The 19,321-nt window shown below is 39.2% G+C and overlaps 1 protein-coding gene across 3 annotated transcripts; it reads right to left on the bottom strand.

The window, feature by feature from the left end:
* Window positions 1-756: 756 nt before the first annotated feature.
* On the bottom strand, window positions 757-17,679 carry lipea (lipase, hormone-sensitive a). Of its 3 annotated transcripts, XR_006375364.1 has the most exons (13): window positions 17,586-17,679; window positions 12,299-12,546; window positions 10,608-10,892; window positions 10,214-10,304; window positions 9,952-10,097; window positions 9,667-9,852; window positions 8,754-8,906; window positions 8,338-8,482; window positions 7,870-8,097; window positions 5,570-5,961; window positions 1,902-2,097; window positions 1,649-1,748; window positions 757-986 (listed from the first exon to the last, which is right to left on the bottom strand). XR_006375364.1 is itself a non-coding variant. In XM_044172876.1 (11 exons), exons 1-11 carry the CDS (start codon window positions 17,593-17,595, stop codon window positions 3,446-3,448), a joined length of 2,151 nt encoding a protein of 716 aa, XP_044028811.1. In that variant the 5' UTR covers window positions 17,596-17,679; the 3' UTR covers window positions 2,481-3,445. The 3 variants fall into 3 exon arrangements, 1 of the variants encoding a protein (XP_044028811.1); XR_006375363.1 differs by lacking the exons at window positions 757-986; window positions 1,649-1,748; window positions 1,902-2,097 and adding exons at window positions 3,580-3,712; window positions 4,792-4,989; XM_044172876.1 differs by lacking the exons at window positions 757-986; window positions 1,649-1,748; window positions 1,902-2,097 and adding an exon at window positions 2,481-3,712.
* Between the last annotated feature and the right edge of the window lie 1,642 nt (window positions 17,680-19,321).

Raw genomic sequence — 19,321 nt, 5'->3', positions numbered from 1 at the left:
AAGAAAAGTCTGCACTACATTTCCTTATAATGACAACATAATAATGCAGACTTGATGTTAACTATGATGGATTACACAACTAAAGCTAGTTTCAAGAGCGTGCTAATAGATATGAGTAGCATACAGAAATGAATGGAACCCAACAGATGCCAGTAAAAAATAAGATTTTACATTTCTAAAAACCCCCAGCATGGTTTGGAAAAAGGTTAGCAGTAATGTAAAGTGATAAAGTGATTTGTTGTAAATGGGCCAAACCTGCAAAAAACTACAGGTATGGTTGTTTAGTAGAAACAGAAAACACTTCAATCTGGGCTGTGTTGTGGGTTGATGTAAAGTACATTATTTATTAATTTTATTATAACTTTTTTTAAAACTTTAACCAGGGTAGTGCAATGCTTTCACCTTCAGGAGGTCCCTGCTCCACACACACACAGAGTTATATTTCACAATTCTCACCTAGAAGCCGACCAGTACAACCACAGTCTGACCTGATGGCTGGGCACTGGGCAGCTCCACTGGAGGGACTGGGGGTTAAGGGCCATGCTCAAGGTGCTGTCAATAAGCACTGCTTTTTCGCTTTTCCCACCCAGATTTATCCTCCCTGTCAAACCAGGCGACCTCAAGGTCAAAAGCCAGAACAAGAAAAATACTGACTTTAAAATTAAAGTTCAAGAACACTAAAAAGCTATCAATGCACAAAAGTCAACAGGTCTGTTGTCATAAAGGATGTGTGTGAATCAAATTCCGGAAACAGTGTTAGCTTGTTGTTCATGCTGATATTTTATTGTCATTGTAAAAACATGACAATAAACAGTCAAAGAAGCCATGAATTGGTTAGTAAAGCCGTATAAATATGCTCCTCATATAATATGGAGTAAGTGTGTTAAAATCAAATGAACAGCAGTTGCAGACAGATTTGATCTTTCCTCTACAGATGGAGAGTGAGAGGCCACAGTGGAGTGGATCCAGTCAGTAAACTGGCACATCTGTGGAGAATAAAATGAATAGAAAAGGAGATTCAGCTGGTTCAGTTTATAAGTTATTGTGACACAATGAACATGCAAGAAGAGTGTTAGCAGACAGAGAGGACACACTGAATACTTTAGGTTGTTGCACTCTGATAAAAGTGGATATAATAAAATCAGGTATAATTAAAGGTCAAAGTGGCATTTGGAAAAATATTGTGTAAGATTCCTGGATATTTTCTGTGCATATAAATTCCAAAACAACATTTTTTTGTGTCCTCAGATACAATATTTGGAGTCTAAATTACCTTCAGATGGGACTGATTGCAAACAGAGCTGAGCGATGCAAGGGTAGTTATTTATTTATACGCCAGGATTTTGTATGAACTTCACAATTAATAATAATAAAAACCTAGATAAAACAGCACAGAAAAACATTTAAAACAAAAGCAGATAAACTAATGGCCAGTAAGTTAAAAAACGTGACATGACACAAAGTCTGTAATATTGCTAAAAAGATGTATTTTGTCACATGAAACTTAATTAACAAGCTGAAATTTGTGGCACACCATTAAAAGGGTTACATGCTATCAGAGGAACATAATTTAGGCCAGTTTAATTTTGACAAATATTAAATTGACCTAAATTATATTGTTTTTTTGTATATTTCTGCCTTCATGTACCTGCAGGACCGGCGCAGAACATGGAGGAAGTGATCCTGTTGGGGCAGGAGCGTTCACAGGATGGGCAGATCCAGGCAGTGCAGGCATTTCACACAACCGACTGGGTCACACAAACACAATCACAGACATTTTAATAGGCACACCTGCCTCATCATCTTGACATCTGCAGTCACAGTATTCAGTAATCATGGAGTGATCTTTGACCTGTGACAACGTCTACTGACTACTAGTGCAGCAACAATCCCAGACTTACAGGGGCTCTTGGTGGATCCCCATCCAGAGACCAGACACCGGGTGCCTGCAGGGGCGATGGGCTGGATGTACTCATCCAACTTTGCTGGCTCGGCAAGTTTAATCAGCACGATGTCATTGTTGATGGTGTAACGGTCTCGGGGATGTCCTTGTAGCCGATGTGGTCCTCACCCAGACGCAGCTCAACATCCTCACCCCTGAGAGGCCATAGTGGAAACACAGAGCGAGAAATGAAAGAAAAGCACAACAAATGTCTGCAGACAGGGAGGTATCAGGGAGGTGTGTTTGCACCCCATGTCAACATCGCTAACAGCTGATAATGAGGAGTGACCAATAGCAGATGCTGAAGAAGAGGGAACTGGTGTCAGAAAAATGTCAAAAACATCATATACCCTATGACAACTGCAACAAGAGCAAACAGTGCAAACACTTGGTGTAGAGTTATCATGAGAGATGGGAAATGTCAGGCTGTGTTAAATAACTCAAACTCAGAGGTTATTCTGCCAGTATAATGTTTGGGTTTAAAATGTGTTGTCTTGTGTACAGTAATAACAGCAATCATCTAACCCAATTCAACAAGGATTATTATTATTATTTATTTATTTTCTTTACAGTGTTTCTACATAATACATGGTAAAATAACCACGCTTTATGAAATGGCTGATTAAATTACATAATTTCTGATTTACATATTAATATTATTAACAGGGTTAAGAGGTTTATCAGGTGGTGTCAGGTTGTGCTAACAGTTCTAGTTAACATCATGTAACTTTTCGATTCACTTTAGCTTCAAATAAGCACAAGCAATCCTTGTAGTTGTGATTTAATTCAAACTTTAAATATAACAACACAGTGTTAAATATTTATAGTAAGAAATACTAAGAATTAATTTACAGTATAACAAGTTACTTTCACACGCACACCCTGCTGGTAAATACTACCTCATCAACACGTGATAAACTGGCAGAACCAGATTATACATTTATTCCAAATAATAATAATGATAATAATAATACAGTGCATCTGAAATGTGTTTCCTGTACAAGTAAACCTTTAATCCTGGTCAGTTTGGTAATAAAGGCAAAGCTTCTCTTCATACTCTACGCAAATGTAGCAGCATTTAAATTCAAGGCACAACAGCTCCCGTTACTGACATATATCAGTTAAGAAATTGCTGCGAGAGCTGGTTACGGTGAAATTTCTGTCAGTCTGTAATATTCTCAATGTGCGTTTGATCTGGATACTGAACATGTAAATCTTGGTAGAAAAATACTTAATTATTAAATTTTTTGTCATCATTTAGGATCATATTAGTGCTGGTTATAGAAAGTTTTTAGTGGCTCTCTCAATCATTGTTGCCTACAGAAAATGTGCAGAATAGATCACAGTGTCCCTAAGCTTCCTCCAGTTTTACAGTTTTTGTTGCATCCTCATAATTCTCCCTGACTTGTTTCCTTTTCTTAAATTTATTGCAGCTCTCTAACCACATTATGTCAGATCTCTTTTTCATCCAGGAACAAGAAAGTCCCACGAATGACGGATAAATCAGCCTGACAGATTGGTACTCGGGTAAGTCTTTTGCAGCTTTGGCTGTTCGCGAAGAGCAGGCATCTGGGTTTCTTGCTGAAAAATCTTCCGTATTTTCTCCACACAGATTTCTGCAGCAACCTCCGTCTCCTTGGCGAGCTGTGATAGGCTGAGGAAGCCATGAGGCAGTTCCTCCACCACGGTCAGACTCACAGGCTGGCCCATGTCTCGCAACTTCTTGGCAAACATCACTGAGTCATCCAGCAAGGCATCCAGAGCAGAGGCCTGTGAGGACACATGGGGGAATCAGGAAGGACAGTTAGCTGGAAAATATGCAAACTCAGCTGGGAATAAAATACTTTAGGCTGACCAATACTGGATTTTTGAGGCCGATACTGATATCCAATCCAATAACAAAATATCACTCAATAGGAATTTGTTTTTTTTTTTTTACATAAACACATAACACCTAGTTTAGCATTTCTGTATTGCAATTTCTTGTTACTTATTGGCCAGCATATATAACGATACCAATATATTTGCAATAGGCAAATATCGGCCTGGCTGATTTATCGGTCTAGCTCTATAACAGACCCAACAAACATGAAAATCAAGCTGGCTTAGGGTGTGTGTGTGCATGACACTGGACCACAATGAGCTAGTAAGAGCAAACTGTTTGTTTGTTTTTTTGCATGCTTTAGCCCATTTAATACAAATTCATATATTTCACACTACTGCTGTCTGCTATTACTGGGTTGATGAGAGTGGAGTAGCGTTGGCCAAAAAAACAAAACAATCATCGTAGAGCTGAGGGGAACTACAGAGTTGGGTGATCATTTTCTAATTGTCACTATAGGTGAACCCTTTCACATTACACAGTCATTTGATCCATTGTTATTATAAAAATCTTGATTAGTGCAGCTTAAAAGGTATGCTTTAAAAGAATGGAGAAATGTTAAGTTCTAGGAAGTTGTAGGAAAACATACAAAAAACATAAGTATGGTTATACAAAGTGATATAAAATATTTTGTAGTGTTTGTGTGTCTCCCTTGTTTTCCCTGTGTTTCCCTCTCCTTGTGTTGTTGTCAGTCCCCTGTTGGAGTTTTCCCCTGTTTCTGTGTGTGTGTGTGTGTGTGTGTGTGTGTGTGTGTGTGTGTGTGTGTGGTGTTCCCTGCAATCAGCAACCACCTGACTCTCCCGCTCTCCCTGCTGCACACCTGAAGCGAATCTACAATCAAGACTCTGCAGTATATATATGGACCCCGGCTCTTCACTTCAGTCTTTGTCAGATTGTCAGTTAACCTTTGCGGTAACCACAGGGCCAAACCAAGTTCTAGTTTAGTGAACTCTGTTTTTGTGTGTACCTTGAGCAACTTTGTGATTCTCCTGTGCCCAGGCCTGCCTCTCTTCCACTCACTCCTGCCTGACTGCCTGCTCCATTCTCTGCCACGCCAGACAACGCAGAGATTCCACGTGTTCGTCGCCATTGTCTGCAACCTCCTCTCATCGGCAGCCTGCCCCACACCGGACTATTGGATTCTTCCCCTCTCTCATCTGTAAAACTGAAATAAACTATGTTCCTCGTCATATCACAACTCTGAGTCTTGCATTTGGGTCTAACTGTCCTAGTGAACTGTAACAAGGGGCTGGAGAATTTTTGTACAAAACGAGCATATAGTCTGGAACGGAGGTTTTGAAGTGTAAAAATACCTGCACCTGGCAAAGATTAATCATTAAGTCATTAATATTGATTATGGTGATCAGTCTATGAACTCAACCCTGATACAGACGGGGACAAATTAGAGGAAAAACCTGAATAGGAAAAAGAGTGGAGAAACATCACATGCAGATGCTTTAATGCACCAGGGCTCTCTGAATGGTCTGGTGATGTAAAAAAAAAAAAAAAAAAAAAAATAAAAAAAAAAAATACTACGGCCTTTACGTTCACCAGATCTCAACCCAGTTTCACACCTATAGAAGATATTGGACCACCGTGTAAGACAATGCTCTCCACCACCATCTCCATAAGACCAAATAATATAATATAAATTTATCTAATTATATTTAGTGATGTCTGTGACTGTCTCTGATGCTATATGTCCTTTTGTTATGTCTGGCTAGAGTTCCTCTTTCCTCTCTTACCACTATGTGTACAGGTGGAAGACCTCTCAGCAGGTTGTTCGGAGCCAGCAGGGGCGACACAAACGGGTTCCTGATAATGGGGCAGGAAGTTGGGCGAATAAAAGCCAGGCACTCGGCACGCAGGGGCTCAAAGCCCTCTGGGTAATCCACGTGATCTCCGCAGTTTGGTGTCGAGGTGTGTGTGGATGTCCTGCGAGTATCGTTGATCTGGGACCTCCTCTGCATTGATGACAGTGAGCGCACTCCACCTGAAGTCCGCATGGGGTCCAGAAAGGACTGGATCCAGTTGGAGGCTCCCTGGGTGAGATCACTGAGCAGCACAGCGGTGTCTCTACCCAGAGTGCTCAGACTGCTGCTTCCCACTGCAGGCTGCACCGTCTGACAGTCTGCACCTGGGAGGGAGATGATGTGACGTATGCAAGGGATGAAATATATCAGAGAAACAGAAAAAAAAAAAAGACACCTGAGAGAAATAAGGACTAACGCAACATGAATGCGGCTTATGTCTGAAGTTCTCCAATAACCACTTAGAACACTATAGATGTGTCAGACAGATAGTTTTAGATGTACTGTAACAGTTTCATTTTTGTTGTTAGTCACAATAGCAAAGGGTAATTTACTGCTTGAATGGGTGAAGATGGTGAAATATTGGTGAGTAAAAAACTAAATTAAAAGAGATAATACAAAACTAAAAAGGTGAAAACAACTTCTACTTCAGTGTCTTTTGAGGAAGCTAGGCAATAAATCCTGATTATTAATTTCTCCTCCTGTATAAACACAGTTCACGTGGCAACAAGATGCTCATTACTCAAACTGCTGTATTTACACAGGAGTGTTTTCGGTCTTGTGGTCAAGGATCTTCTATTTTGTCCTTGAATATCATGTCAAGTTACTTTCATAACCACATAGATCTCGTCAATATGTGAGGGTTACATTATCAGGAAATGCTAGATAATACAGTACATTTAAACCAATTGATTTTACTGCAAATGTAAAACTATAATCCTGTTTACCTTAATGTAGGCAATGGGAAACAAAGCTTTCTCTTATACACAATGACAGTAAGTACACAGAGAGCAGCTCTCTGGCACATGATCTCCAACACCTGAGATATGAGTTCAGAAAAGCAAAAGTGCGTCACTGGCTCCAAGCTATCAAGGCATCAAAACTTGATATGATAAAAATCTCCTTTTCTACATCAATTTCAAGTTCACATAGCCACAATGTGTCACTCTTGAAACTACTAGTCTCTCTCTTCCAGGAAATCTGAGATCTCTTGTTTTCCTTGAATAAAATCGAATTTATTTAACTGTTCATTTATTGAGTTACACTGTTGGAAGATTCAAAGAGTGACAGACTCATATCAGAGGCTTCCAGTGGAAATGACTAATATCAGGCCGACCAGCCAAACCAGTAAGCCAACTAGGCGGTGCCACAGTGGTGAGGATTAAGGCAGACCAAGGGTTGATACAGACTTTATATTTAGTGCAGGAATGATCATTGGTTTGATAGTGTAGAGGACAGCAGGTAGTGATGTTATTTGTTATTTGCCAATGATCCGATTCATTTCAGCGGCTCTTTGCTATGAACAAAGGGAACCGAGTCGCTCTTGGTGAGATGCGTTCCTTTTATCGTTGTGCCCAAATTTCACTAACCTGACGCGCCAGATGGTTTGTTACACAGAACCATCTGAGAAGTCGTCCTTAGAAATTGCCCTGGAAAAGGGCAGGCACTTTCAAAAAACACCTGGCAGGTGAATGGATGAACCATCTGTCACCGTCTTCAACCAATCAGATCAACGAACCATATGACGTAGTAGGAGAGCGGAGTTGGTAAATCAAACTCTTCGCCAGTCGGGAGACATTAGGTCTGGCAATATGAGTATTTTAGTGCTGCTAAACTAGTCAACACATGTGAAATTAAATTATATTGGTGGGATGTCTAAATTGAATCTGATCCCTATCATAATCCTAGTGATTATTTTGCAGATAAACCTTGTAACCCCTGCCCCCTAAAAAAATTAAAATAGAATGATGAGCCGTACTTTTGAACAGCTCTCAGACAGGAATGGAGCCATAAGAGCCGTAATTCTCGTCACTAACAGCAGGTTGTTAATTATTATCATCTTCCTTTCCTCCCACATTATCCGGTTTATACATAAATCCCTGTGAGATTCTGTTTTCTGTTCCAGTGGCGCCGGAAAGTTTTCTTGTGTTAAATGAGGCGTGACACAGTACACACCTACAGCTGTTAGCACACACACACACACACACACACACACTCCCTGTATACCCACATACCTGCATAGGCATTGATGCACTTTGTGAGAACACCTAGAGGCAACAGCGGGTCGATGAGCGTGAGCAAGCGGGAGGGCGAGGCGTCAGTGGTGAGCAAGGTGGCGGGGTAGGCAGCCATGATGCCGTCAGGGACTCGGATGCCGCTGGACATGGCCTTCATGGACACAGTGATGCAGAGGTTCCCTCCGGCGCTGTCACCTGCCAGACAAACCCGCTCTGCTGTGGAGCCTGAGACACACAGACAGAACTATTAGTATCTAAATAATAATGATAATTTCAACTATATTAATAAAGAACAATGATTGTATAACAGGCTGTTTGGTAGATGTTATTATCTAAATCTCTTTATACTACCATTACGTGTTGAAATGATAAGTTGGTTTTAGGATCTCCTGCTTTTCCATGTGTTTTATCAGTGAACAATGAATGCCTTTGAAATATTGGACAGTTGATTGGACATACACATACCCAGCAGATGACAGTTTTTGAGAGCCCAGCAGTAAGCGTAGAAACATTCCTCCAGAGCTCTGGGAAAGGGCGCTTCGGGTGACAGAGAGTAGTCCACGGAGAGGACAGGTACGCTCAGCTCCTTCGACCAAATCCGCAGGTAATTCTGATTCATGAGGGGGTGGATAGACAACAGAATAAATACTTGTTATGAATTGAAAACCATTAAGAGTTGCTTATTTTGATTGAATTTAATAAATAATTTGTTATTTTTGCAGACTGTGAAACACTTTGCAGGATTGAAAGATCTGGTGCTAAATTATTACTATTATTATAATGGAATTCATAATAGTATAAGTAGTAGTATTAACCATATAACCTTTGCAAACATCTACTAAAGATTAAGCTACAGTTAACACCAGCATTTTGTTCTGTACCTCATGGGATCTAGAAGTCTGGGCCACGAAGCCCCCTCCATGGAAGTGGATGAGCAGACAGGGGGAGCGAGGCTGCTTCTGTACCCAGGGGAGATGGGAAGCGGAGATGGGGGGAGGATCGCTTCGAGAAAAAGCTAGCAGCTCTTCACTGTCCTATAAAGTAAGTCATAAGGTCATTAAAAACAAAGGACACAAAGCAATAAAAACACATAAAAAATGATTTTCCCCCATCTCGATTAACATGTCATAATGTACAGCTACTTTATATTAAATTCGAGAAAAAAAAGGACAATCAATTCTTTGTATTTTTGATCAGAAATACAATACTTTTTCCCTTTTGCTCCTCTTGTAAACATTTTTTGTCTCCCTTTCTTGTATCTCTTTGGTTTACATTTTGCAACATTCCCTTTCATAATTGTGTCCAACCCCACCATCCAGTTTCAAGAGGAAATGCATCACATGATCTGTCATGGTACAGTAAATGCATACTAATATACCGATTAGGGTCTGCTTGTACATTAATTTGTACACTTTTACGTGTTATATCTCTGATGCAACCGATCAACCGATTCAGGTCTTCACATTTTAGCTAAACATTTGACCTTTAATTATTATTCCCCAAATGGGCCAATCTGTGAAATTTGAGGGAGTGGTGGGATTTCTATAACAAGTTTTAAAGGGAGATCCCTTTGTCAAAATCTGATCAAATATTAGCAGATTGTATCACATGGGGGACAAAAGGACAGAAAGTTCATGTACAAGTAATGTCTAAGTAATGATTATATGCTCCATCTAAGACTATGTCTGGTCCAGATTCAGTTTCTACCAATTCCCAAAGGCCACTATTGTCTTCTGTGTTTTTCCCCGTACACGTTCCTCACCACATCCCTGTGTTAGACCTGTGGAGCCTCACCTGTCCTTCTCGAAGCTCACAGGAGATCAGACGCATGTGGACTGGCCCGGGGCCACAGTGGGCTATTGGAGGTGACACGGTGGCTGTTAGACTGGAGTCTGAGGCCAGTGGGAGGCGTAGAGTGACAGGAGGCACAGTCAGGGTGAAGTTCACCTGTACTGGGCAAGAGGCTATTCTGCAAAAGCCCTGGACAGATAAAGACATGGAAGGGATTGAGCAGTTAAAACATTAAAGAGGACTTCATCTAATTTGAGAGTGAGTGGAAGAATATTTGATCCTGCCTACTGCTATAAGGCCGGACTCTGTGAGGTTCCAGAAGGACTTCCAGAACTGCAAGTCCAGGTTCTGTGTAATGCGTTCAAACTCAGCGCCCCGCAACTCTGGATCAATGACGTACTTCCCTGATGTGAGGAGGGAAAGGGCTGCCATACCTGGAAGAGGATGGATGATTTTAAACATTAACATATCTGAAAAGGCCACGACAGTTTCTTCCATCAATACCACGACATCACAGACAAAACCAGACAAAGACAAGAAAAAGACTAACCCATGCCAGACTGCTGTTTACCATACATCTCTCCATATGAAACCATGCTTATGACTATGGTTTGGAGGAATGGACGAAGAGTTGGCGAGAACTGTGAAAAGAAACAATGGACAGTTAATGATAAGACTTTTGGTTTCAAATTATTAAAATGAGTGACACATACTTTTTCATAATGAACCCAAGGCTATATTAAAATTATAATACTAAACTTGTTATTTGGGATCTGATGTTTGACTACATGTTGTGACCGGACGAGAGTTGCTCAATGAGCGATTGGAACAATCAACAGGCTTGTATCCCATAAGTTATTTAAATTACATTTTGGTGAGAAAACAAACTCCAGTGTGCTAAAAACTAGTTGAAAATAAAAGTAAGTCAGTTTTTGCTGGCTGACCTGAAAGCCCAGACAGCGGCCATAGAAACAGGCTTTGTGCATGGAGCTGTACTCCTGCACAAACCTGCGGCTCAGGTCCCCGTCCTGCATGGAGTACAGCTGGCCGTATTCATTGTCGTGGATCAGCCGCTGGGCGAGGTGGAGCAGGGCACGCAGCTGGCACAGAGCGCTGCAGTACGCCTCCATCTCAGAGGCATTGTGGTCCGCCCTGAAGAAGGCACTGTTGTAATTGGAGACAATGTAACGGCCCTTGTGAATGATGTGCAAAAGGCAAGACAGCAAGACCTGAAAGAAAGAAAAACAATGTAACTTGCTGAGAAGGTAGGGAGTCTGCATTTAAAAGGATAAGGGTGGTGATGTTCTATATTTTTATGAACAAATCCCATGAAAAGGCCGAAACCAACAATGACTACCAAGTATAGTGTAGTCAAAGCTTGATATTGTGCAGCTTATTTCTCTGACCCATAGAGCTCCATTGTTGTGCAAAAACTATTATATAACACATCAAAGAGACACACTGTGTGCCACTGAGAGGGCAGGGAAGTACTAAGAGCCAAACTAACACATTGTTGGTTTTGGTGTTTTAATGAGATTTTTGTCAAGAAAAATACAGAATAACAGCAGTTTTATCCTTTAATAGATTTAAAATGTGCAGCATTGGGTACATTATTTTACAGACATCAGTGTAAACAAACAAAGCCAGTCAGACAGTTGCATTTACATCACACTACATTTAACACTATGTGCTCATCTAACATATTCGAAAATATAAAATACTTTTGTTAGAATTGAAGAATTGAGTAATTTTGGTAATTTATCTGAAAATATTTAAATTTCCTGTTTTAGATGTCTGACTACACTGGAGCATATCATTACAAAACTGTCAAACTGTAAAATGTCATACGATAAAACGCTTTAAATGCTTGTTTTTCACATGAAAATGTGTCATAATGAAAAACGGTATTTTCTGTATTACAGAAAAAATTAATAGCCACTCAAATTTAACTATTAATTATTACACAATGAAAATATAGTACTACTGTAAATCACCCAGCACAAGAAGCAAGTTTCAACACCTTGTGACAAGAAGCAACAGGATTCATGGGAAATTAAGTCTTCCCACTACCAAGTGCCATGAGATCTAAGCTACGAATCATCTCAGCCACACTTTCTTTAGTGTACTGTAACTACCACTTCTCACCAAAATTTAATAATGTTATATAGAACTGAAATGATTAGTCTATAAAGCAATCAACAACAAATTAATCTGCTACAATTTTGATAATAGATTCATCGTTAAAGTATTTTTTTTAAGCAAACATCAAAAATTCACTAGTTGCAGATTCTCGTGTGAGAAATTAATCTTGTTATAATATACTGAATAGTTTTGGCCTTTGGACTGTTGGTCAAAACAATCAATTTGGTGTGTCAACTACGGTTTGGGAAAACTGTAACGTATATTTTCACTATTTTCTGACATTTTATAGACTGAATGATTAATAGATTAATCAAGAAAATAATCAAAAATTAAAATAATCATTAGTTGCAGCCCTAATGTTATAATACTTGTTTAAAATGTTACATGCAACACCTTTAAAACACTGCAACAATCACAATCACACAAGTACAATCAAAGCTCAAATATCAACAGTGAGTGGCATAATACATCCAGTCAGCGGGATTAGTCATACCTTGACCAGGGTGCGGTAACCATTCCCAGGCGTTTGTGCGTCAAAGTCATAATGATGGAAGACGGCGGTGAAGCTGCAGACCACAGGCTCCAGGGCTCGGCCGTGCTCCTGAATCTGTCTCATACACGTGACCAGGCGCTTGGCAGTAGCGCCGTACGGCAAATCAGAAAGCCCGCACATAACAGAAATGTTATCTTCACATACTGTATCCAAGGCTGCAAACACAACCTGGTAATCCATATCTGAGGCTGGGAGAGAAAGAGACAAGAGCACCTATTAAACCTTTAACCTCCTTTATATCCACCTCTAGCTGTCGACATGGCAGACACGTGATGTGCACTGTATATCTTGATGAAAAGGGACCATCACCCAACGGGTAAACAAACAGATCTTAATGACCTCATCTCCTGCAACACGACTCATTGCTTTAGTCATTATACTCTTGTTATCTGTTTGGTCACGGGTTAAAGTTCCAGTATAGCCTGAGGATAGCACGTGGAAACTAGGCCATTTTGATGGCATCAAGTACTGGAGATGATTTTATTTTACAACAAACAACAATAGTCCAGGTGGAGCAGAAACTCTAGGTTCTGTACAAGTTATTCCTCTTATGTTAATAAAAACACAAAGACACGGACAAGATTAAATCTCTGGATGTCTTACTTAAACGTTCATATGTGTTGTTACACTGACTGAAAATACTGAAAACCTGTATATCAAGAGTCTGCTCTCTTTCCAGACAACTGACAAAGACTGAAAATGTGCACTTTTTGATTTGCATGTACATGCCACAATGCAAATTAACAAGCAAACAGCTATGGGTTCTAATGTGAAGCGTACAAAATATAAGAAATGGATAAATCAAAAATTGCTTAATGACCGGTAAACTGAAAGTGAGGGCCTGCTCAGCTGAGACAGAGGTCTCATTGCAGGTTCCTAGAATTAAGATACGACCAGACTACATTGTTACACAAAGTGTCTCTCTTTCAAAGCGAGCTTTACAAATATAGTTATTATTAAGATATTGTAGCCTAGTTTAGGCTTGGGTGATATGATGATATATACTGTAAGACCATAAAAACCCTCAAAGACGTTCCTATGTTATTCTGTTATATCTGTTAGAGCCTGTCCGATTAATCAGCTGTGGCAATATATTGGTTGATATTAGCTTATTGCAAATATATTGGTATTGGTAAATTTGCTGGTCGATAAGTAACACAGAAATATCAACGACAATACGTTTTTTGAGGTAATTTAGAGACAGTGTCACCATTATATAGTTTCTCCACCAGGAGAGCAGCGACAAGTTTATTTTTCAAATGTTAAATGTCCCTTTTAAAAAATATCAAATTTTTTTAAACAATATGAATACCAGCCGATTTGTCGCAATCAGATTATTTTAAATTCTTAAATATTGGTACCAGTAATGGCCTCAATAATGTAGTAACACTATAATATCTACCCCTTTGGTATGTCTGAATGTAGTAGGTCATTATGGTCAAAATTGCAAATAATGACCAAGACTACTTTATGGCAATATTGGATTTACAGAATTTGTTTTCATCAGTGTGACAAAGTAAATTGGTTTGTCAGGTATTTAATTTGCTGGATTCAAAATCACAAATCTCAATTTTCCCATGAGAGATGATTTAATTCACATTGCTCACTAATAGTTCTTGATGTAGATATATAACCATACATAATGAATACACAGGAAATGTACTGAGCATACAGTGTGCATCAGTCATACATTTTACCAAGCTACATTTAATCCATCCCGTTAATGTTCATGAAGGCGTTTACAAGTTGTGCGGTGTGGCTTTAAATATTATAAAAAGTAGAAAATCTCTACTGTGTCAACAGCAGCTTACAGTTTATATAGCCTGCAGCAAGGAGTGAAATTAGGACACTGCGCTAGATGAGGCAATGCTCATAAACCCTAGGGACCTTAACATAGTTTTGACACATGCTTGATTGTGTTTTTCTTTTTGTGCTCAGTAGTCTCAATGGGTAGCCTTTTAGGCTTATAACATCAGCAATATGCCAGCTCTGTAACTAGATGTTCGTAGAACCATCTGCATTAGACATGGATACATTTTCATGCCACTAGGTCCCAGTGTGATCTGCATTTGAGCACAGGCAGGGCTGTAGACAGGAATAGATACAAGACACCAAAAAACTGTCCAGTTATTTTAGCCTAAACTCTTTTGGAGAAATACTAAATCCCTTCGTCACATTTTCACTCAAACTTTTTTCCTTAAAAAATGTGAAACCCTCCTCAGGTCATTTAAATCCCCACAAACAATACTGAGGACGTAACTTCAGAGTCTTCCTGCTGCGGCCCTGACCACAGTAGAAAGGATTATTCTTTGTGGTTATAATTTGGTGTAGAGCTCTGTAACTGTATTGTGACTGCAGAGATAAAAGTCATCAAACAGTCAGCCTTCTAATGTCTGACTGTAGTTTCACTTCTTGCTTGGATTGTTTTTTAGAGGTCTGTCTCTCTTGAGCCCAGTTTTTCTGTATTCTATTTAATTTAATTCTCTTTTGAATAGGTGCTTTTAATTTTTTTCCCCTCTTCATTGTGTTCATTTAATATAGCTCTCGTGCATTTCTTTGCATTATGTGGCACAATGTCGGCCAGTAACTAACGAGAACAAAAACGTCAAAGATATTATGGTAATTTAGAAATGGCGTCTCCGTTACATAGTTTGCCCACCAGAGAGGACTGACAGGTTCTTCAGCTGTAAAATGTCGTATGTCAGACAATATTTTGGTCACAATGCATTAATAACTAAATTTAAGGGATCTTTGTCAAAAATGTTTAGTATTATTTGTTATGTGACTGTGTTTGAAGACGATTATATCAGCTGACAGTAAATATTGTACAAACAAATCCCATGAAAAGACTAAAACCAACAATGTATTATCTTTCAATACTTTCCAACTTCCCTACTTTGTCATGTGCAGATGAAGACGTAAACGGGTCACGCATATATAGTTTCATTTTCTAAAAAAGAAAAAAAGGCTAACAACAATGGAAGTCTAAAGCACAGAGGAATAAGCTATATCAGGCTTTGGATACAGAGACAATAAACAATAAGAATAATATAGTATATCACCAGTCTTTTTCCTTAACTTTCAAATATTAATAGCAGTATCGGGCCTAAAAAAACAAACAAGTTTTGATTTCTGTGTAATAGCGGTACACTATCAAGTTTCAATTTACAACATCTACTTAAACTACAAATACATAGTTAAATTAAAGTTGCAAGCAGCAATGAACTTCCCCTCGCACCTGAACGCACATTGGGGCATGCTGCAGTCGCGGCATTGTTGCCGGAGGTCGGTCGATGCGGCTCTGGATTTTCATTTGTTTTGGACGCTGCACGGAGGAGCTGAATGTCTAATTATATGCTATGTTCCAGTATATGAAGTGTGGACCACACCCTGAAAATTTCATGTAAATCAAATGACGACTGTCACGCAAGGCTGACTTCTTGTTGCCAGTAGGTGGCGCAATAACTATAACTCCAAATTGGCATGTAAATGTCCTCAGGCAGGGACTTTGATCAAGACAAGTTACAACAACTTACTGTGTCATGGCGAAACAGTATATAGGCTAAACATCGAAATTCGATGCTACGCCACGGACGGGCCATTCAACAAAAACTCATAAGCCTCACAATATAGCATCATTGAGGTCTTCAGGCTTTTCTGGAGAAATCTGAGCTGGATCTGGTCAACCTGCTAGGAGTACATCAAAGTATAAAACATGTAATTTCCTGTTGCCAGTAGGTGGCGCTACTGATTATTGACCTGTAGATGTCTTCAGTGCGGCACTCTTATCAAACACGTTAAGTTTGAGGCAGATTTGACCATGTCCACTCAAGTTGCAGCAACTTCCTATTTAATGGAGAAACATCGAAATTTGACGCCACGCCACGGACACGCCCTTTAACGAAAACTCACAAGCACACACAGTCGATTCAAAATAGCTGACTTCCTGTTGGGTTTAGGGTATGGCTCCAGGAGGCTTATTTGTGAGTCTTGGGATGATACATCTGCCTCCCAAATTTCGTACATCTAGGTGAAACTTAGCGCGGGGGCTGATTTTTTGCAATTTTGTAGGGGGCGCTATAGAAGCCATTCTGCCACACCCATTGGTTCAAGATCCACAAAACATATACATTTTCGCCACTTTGGACAAGTGTGCAAAGTTTCGTGACTTTTCGAGCACCTTTTGCCCCCCAAAAAGGGGGCTAACAACTCATCCATCCCGTTAATGTTCATGAAGGCATTTACAAAGTGTGCGGTGTGGCTTTAAATATTATAAAAAGTAGAAAATCTCTACTGTGTCAACAGCAGCTTACAGTTTATATAGCCTGCAGCAAGGAGTGAAATTAGGACACTGCGCTAGATGAGGCAATGCTCATAAACCCTAGGGACCTTAACATAGTTTTGACACATGCTTGATTGTGTTTTTCTTTTTGTGCTCAGTAGTCTCAATGGGTAGCCTTTTAGGCTTATAACATCAGCAATATGCCAGCTCTGTAACTAGATGTTCGTAGAACCATCTGCATTAGACATGGATACATTTTCATGCCACTAGGTAATTAATAATAAGAATTATTATTATTCCTCCCGTTTCCTTTAGAAGAGCCTGGTGTTATTTGTACTTATTCAGTCCATGAGTTAAAATTTTGTTTTTCAGTTTCTGTTTTGCAAAACTCAGTACTTAAATCCTTTTGTTTCCCAGCTGAATCTCACCATGTACCAAAACAAAAAGCCTGGGTTGTCCTGCAGCAGCCCTTTACACCAAAACAGCTGATAAATTACGTTAATCTGTCAACAGGCTGGCTCCCGTCACTGTCCAACACTGATGTAATGTAGATATCAGTTTTCAGCAAAGATATCAGCGTTTGTTAAAACACCTCTCTTCGGGGTTTGGAAGCATTTCCAGGCTCTTCCGCTAGCTTGTCTCCATACCATCACACAAACTCCACCGTTAAAATATCGACATAACCGTTAGCAGTACTGTAGCTATCTAGCAACCGCTTTGTTGTTGTTTTTTTTTTTTTTTTACCGGTTGACAACTTCACCCACAACGCCAAGTTGGACTTTAACGATCACCCTGTTGCTTTCTGTTTTAGAGACATGTAAAAACGCCAAAATACAATGACGCTGTTTCATATTCCGCGACAAAACATTATACATGTGCCAAACACGACAGATACGTACATATAAATGTGCGTTGGTACTGTTTTAAACTAGCTTCGTCACTTACCGACCCGCATCCTCTTCCGTGATCTGTTGGTTTCTGTCCCACAGAATGCTGGGTAACGTCATATGAGCAGAGCGCGAGGCGCCGCGCGTGCGTGCGCCTGTTAGCATAATGAATCAACAGGTAAGCTAACACTTTCACAAATATAGGGTATTATTATAAATCAGGTTCAGATTTTGAGATAAAATTATCGGACAGAGGCCTCTTATTGAGTTTGATTACGTTTGGAGTGATTATCTGACATTTTACCCCTGTTAAGTACAGTAATTTACTGTATATTCAGTCTTTCTCATAGCAAGTTCATTAAAAAAATGTAATGTAACGTTAGCCCACTTTAATTAATATATTATATATTATGTACTGCAGGCTGCAAACCAAACATGAAAAGTTAGGAATGATATAAATAAAAATACTCATGGTGAATCAGTATTATGAGATACTAAGCCAATGTTTTGAGCTATTTGGTCAAATTTCAACACATTTACAAACAGTAGGGTATCTTTATGGATCAGGTTCAGATTTTGATAGTAAAAATATCGGAAAGAGGCCTTACTTATGGAAGTTGGGATCATATCAAAGACATCTAATTCCCTGGGATGACTTTGATTAAAGTTGGAGTATCTGACATATTAAGTAGTTTAATTCGTATATTATATATTATATACTGTGTAGGCTGCAGTGGTGGAAAACTACAAACTAAATGCATTTACTGAAGTACTTGTACTTTACCTGAGTATTTCCATTTTATGCTACTTTATACTTCTACTCTACTTCATTTCAGAGAGAAATATTGTACTTTTTACTGCTCTACATTTGTCTGATAACTCTAGTTACTAGTTACTTTACAAATTAAGATTTTACATAAATAATAAATAAAATACGATTAGTTTATAAAATACAACACATTGCTAAAGATTAAACCAGTGGTCTCCAACCTTTTTGCTTGTGACCTTACAATGTGTGCTTACAATAATACAGCGTCTAGTTGGGAGATGTTTCAGATGTCTATGAGTTGTTAGCAGTTCCACCAAAGAAAGATTTCCACACTAAACTGCTCACATGGTTAAACTACCTAACTGTATAAAATAGTTAAAATTAGCCCAGCCTCCACCAGCTACAACAGTAAAATACTATCTAAAATCTAATAATGTCCCATATAATAATATATAAGTCACGGGCAATACAAGTACTTTTACTTAAATATTTTAAGTACATTTAGCTGTTATGTACTTTCACTTAAGATTTTGAATGCATGACTTGTAAAGGATCTGACTTCTTCTTCCACCAGTGGTGGGCTGCAAACCAAATATATGGAAGCCCCATTCTGCCTGGAAAGTGAAAAGTTAGGAATGATGAGAATTAAAAATACGCACAGTGAATCAATATTAAGAAATAGTATGTTGTTTTTTTACTTTCTGAGTCAAAATTAGCTGTGATACTAAATCGATGTTATGAGATAAGTGGTCAAATGTCTGGCTATCGCCCCTTTTATGTTTCATTGTAATGTTAAGCTGACTGTTTTACGTAGCAGACAAAGCACACACCTGTGTTTTTAGCATTCATATTCTTTGTTGTATGATACACTTGCTCCTCACTGTTGTACAAACACAGAATACAACAAACCGTAATGACTACAAAAAATGTTGTGCATGTACAGCAGTGTATCATCCTCATTGTCTTTTGTGTGTGTGTGTGTGTATGTGATGAGATTATGGGAGTCTCTAGTGGCCACCGGTTCA

This window comes from Siniperca chuatsi, linkage group LG17 (assembly GCF_020085105.1).
Source record: "Siniperca chuatsi isolate FFG_IHB_CAS linkage group LG17, ASM2008510v1, whole genome shotgun sequence".
Taxonomy (NCBI): Eukaryota; Metazoa; Chordata; class Actinopteri; order Centrarchiformes; family Sinipercidae; genus Siniperca; species Siniperca chuatsi.
The sequence above is the reverse complement of the archived record's forward strand: the minus strand, read 5'-3'. Positions and strand labels throughout refer to the sequence as shown.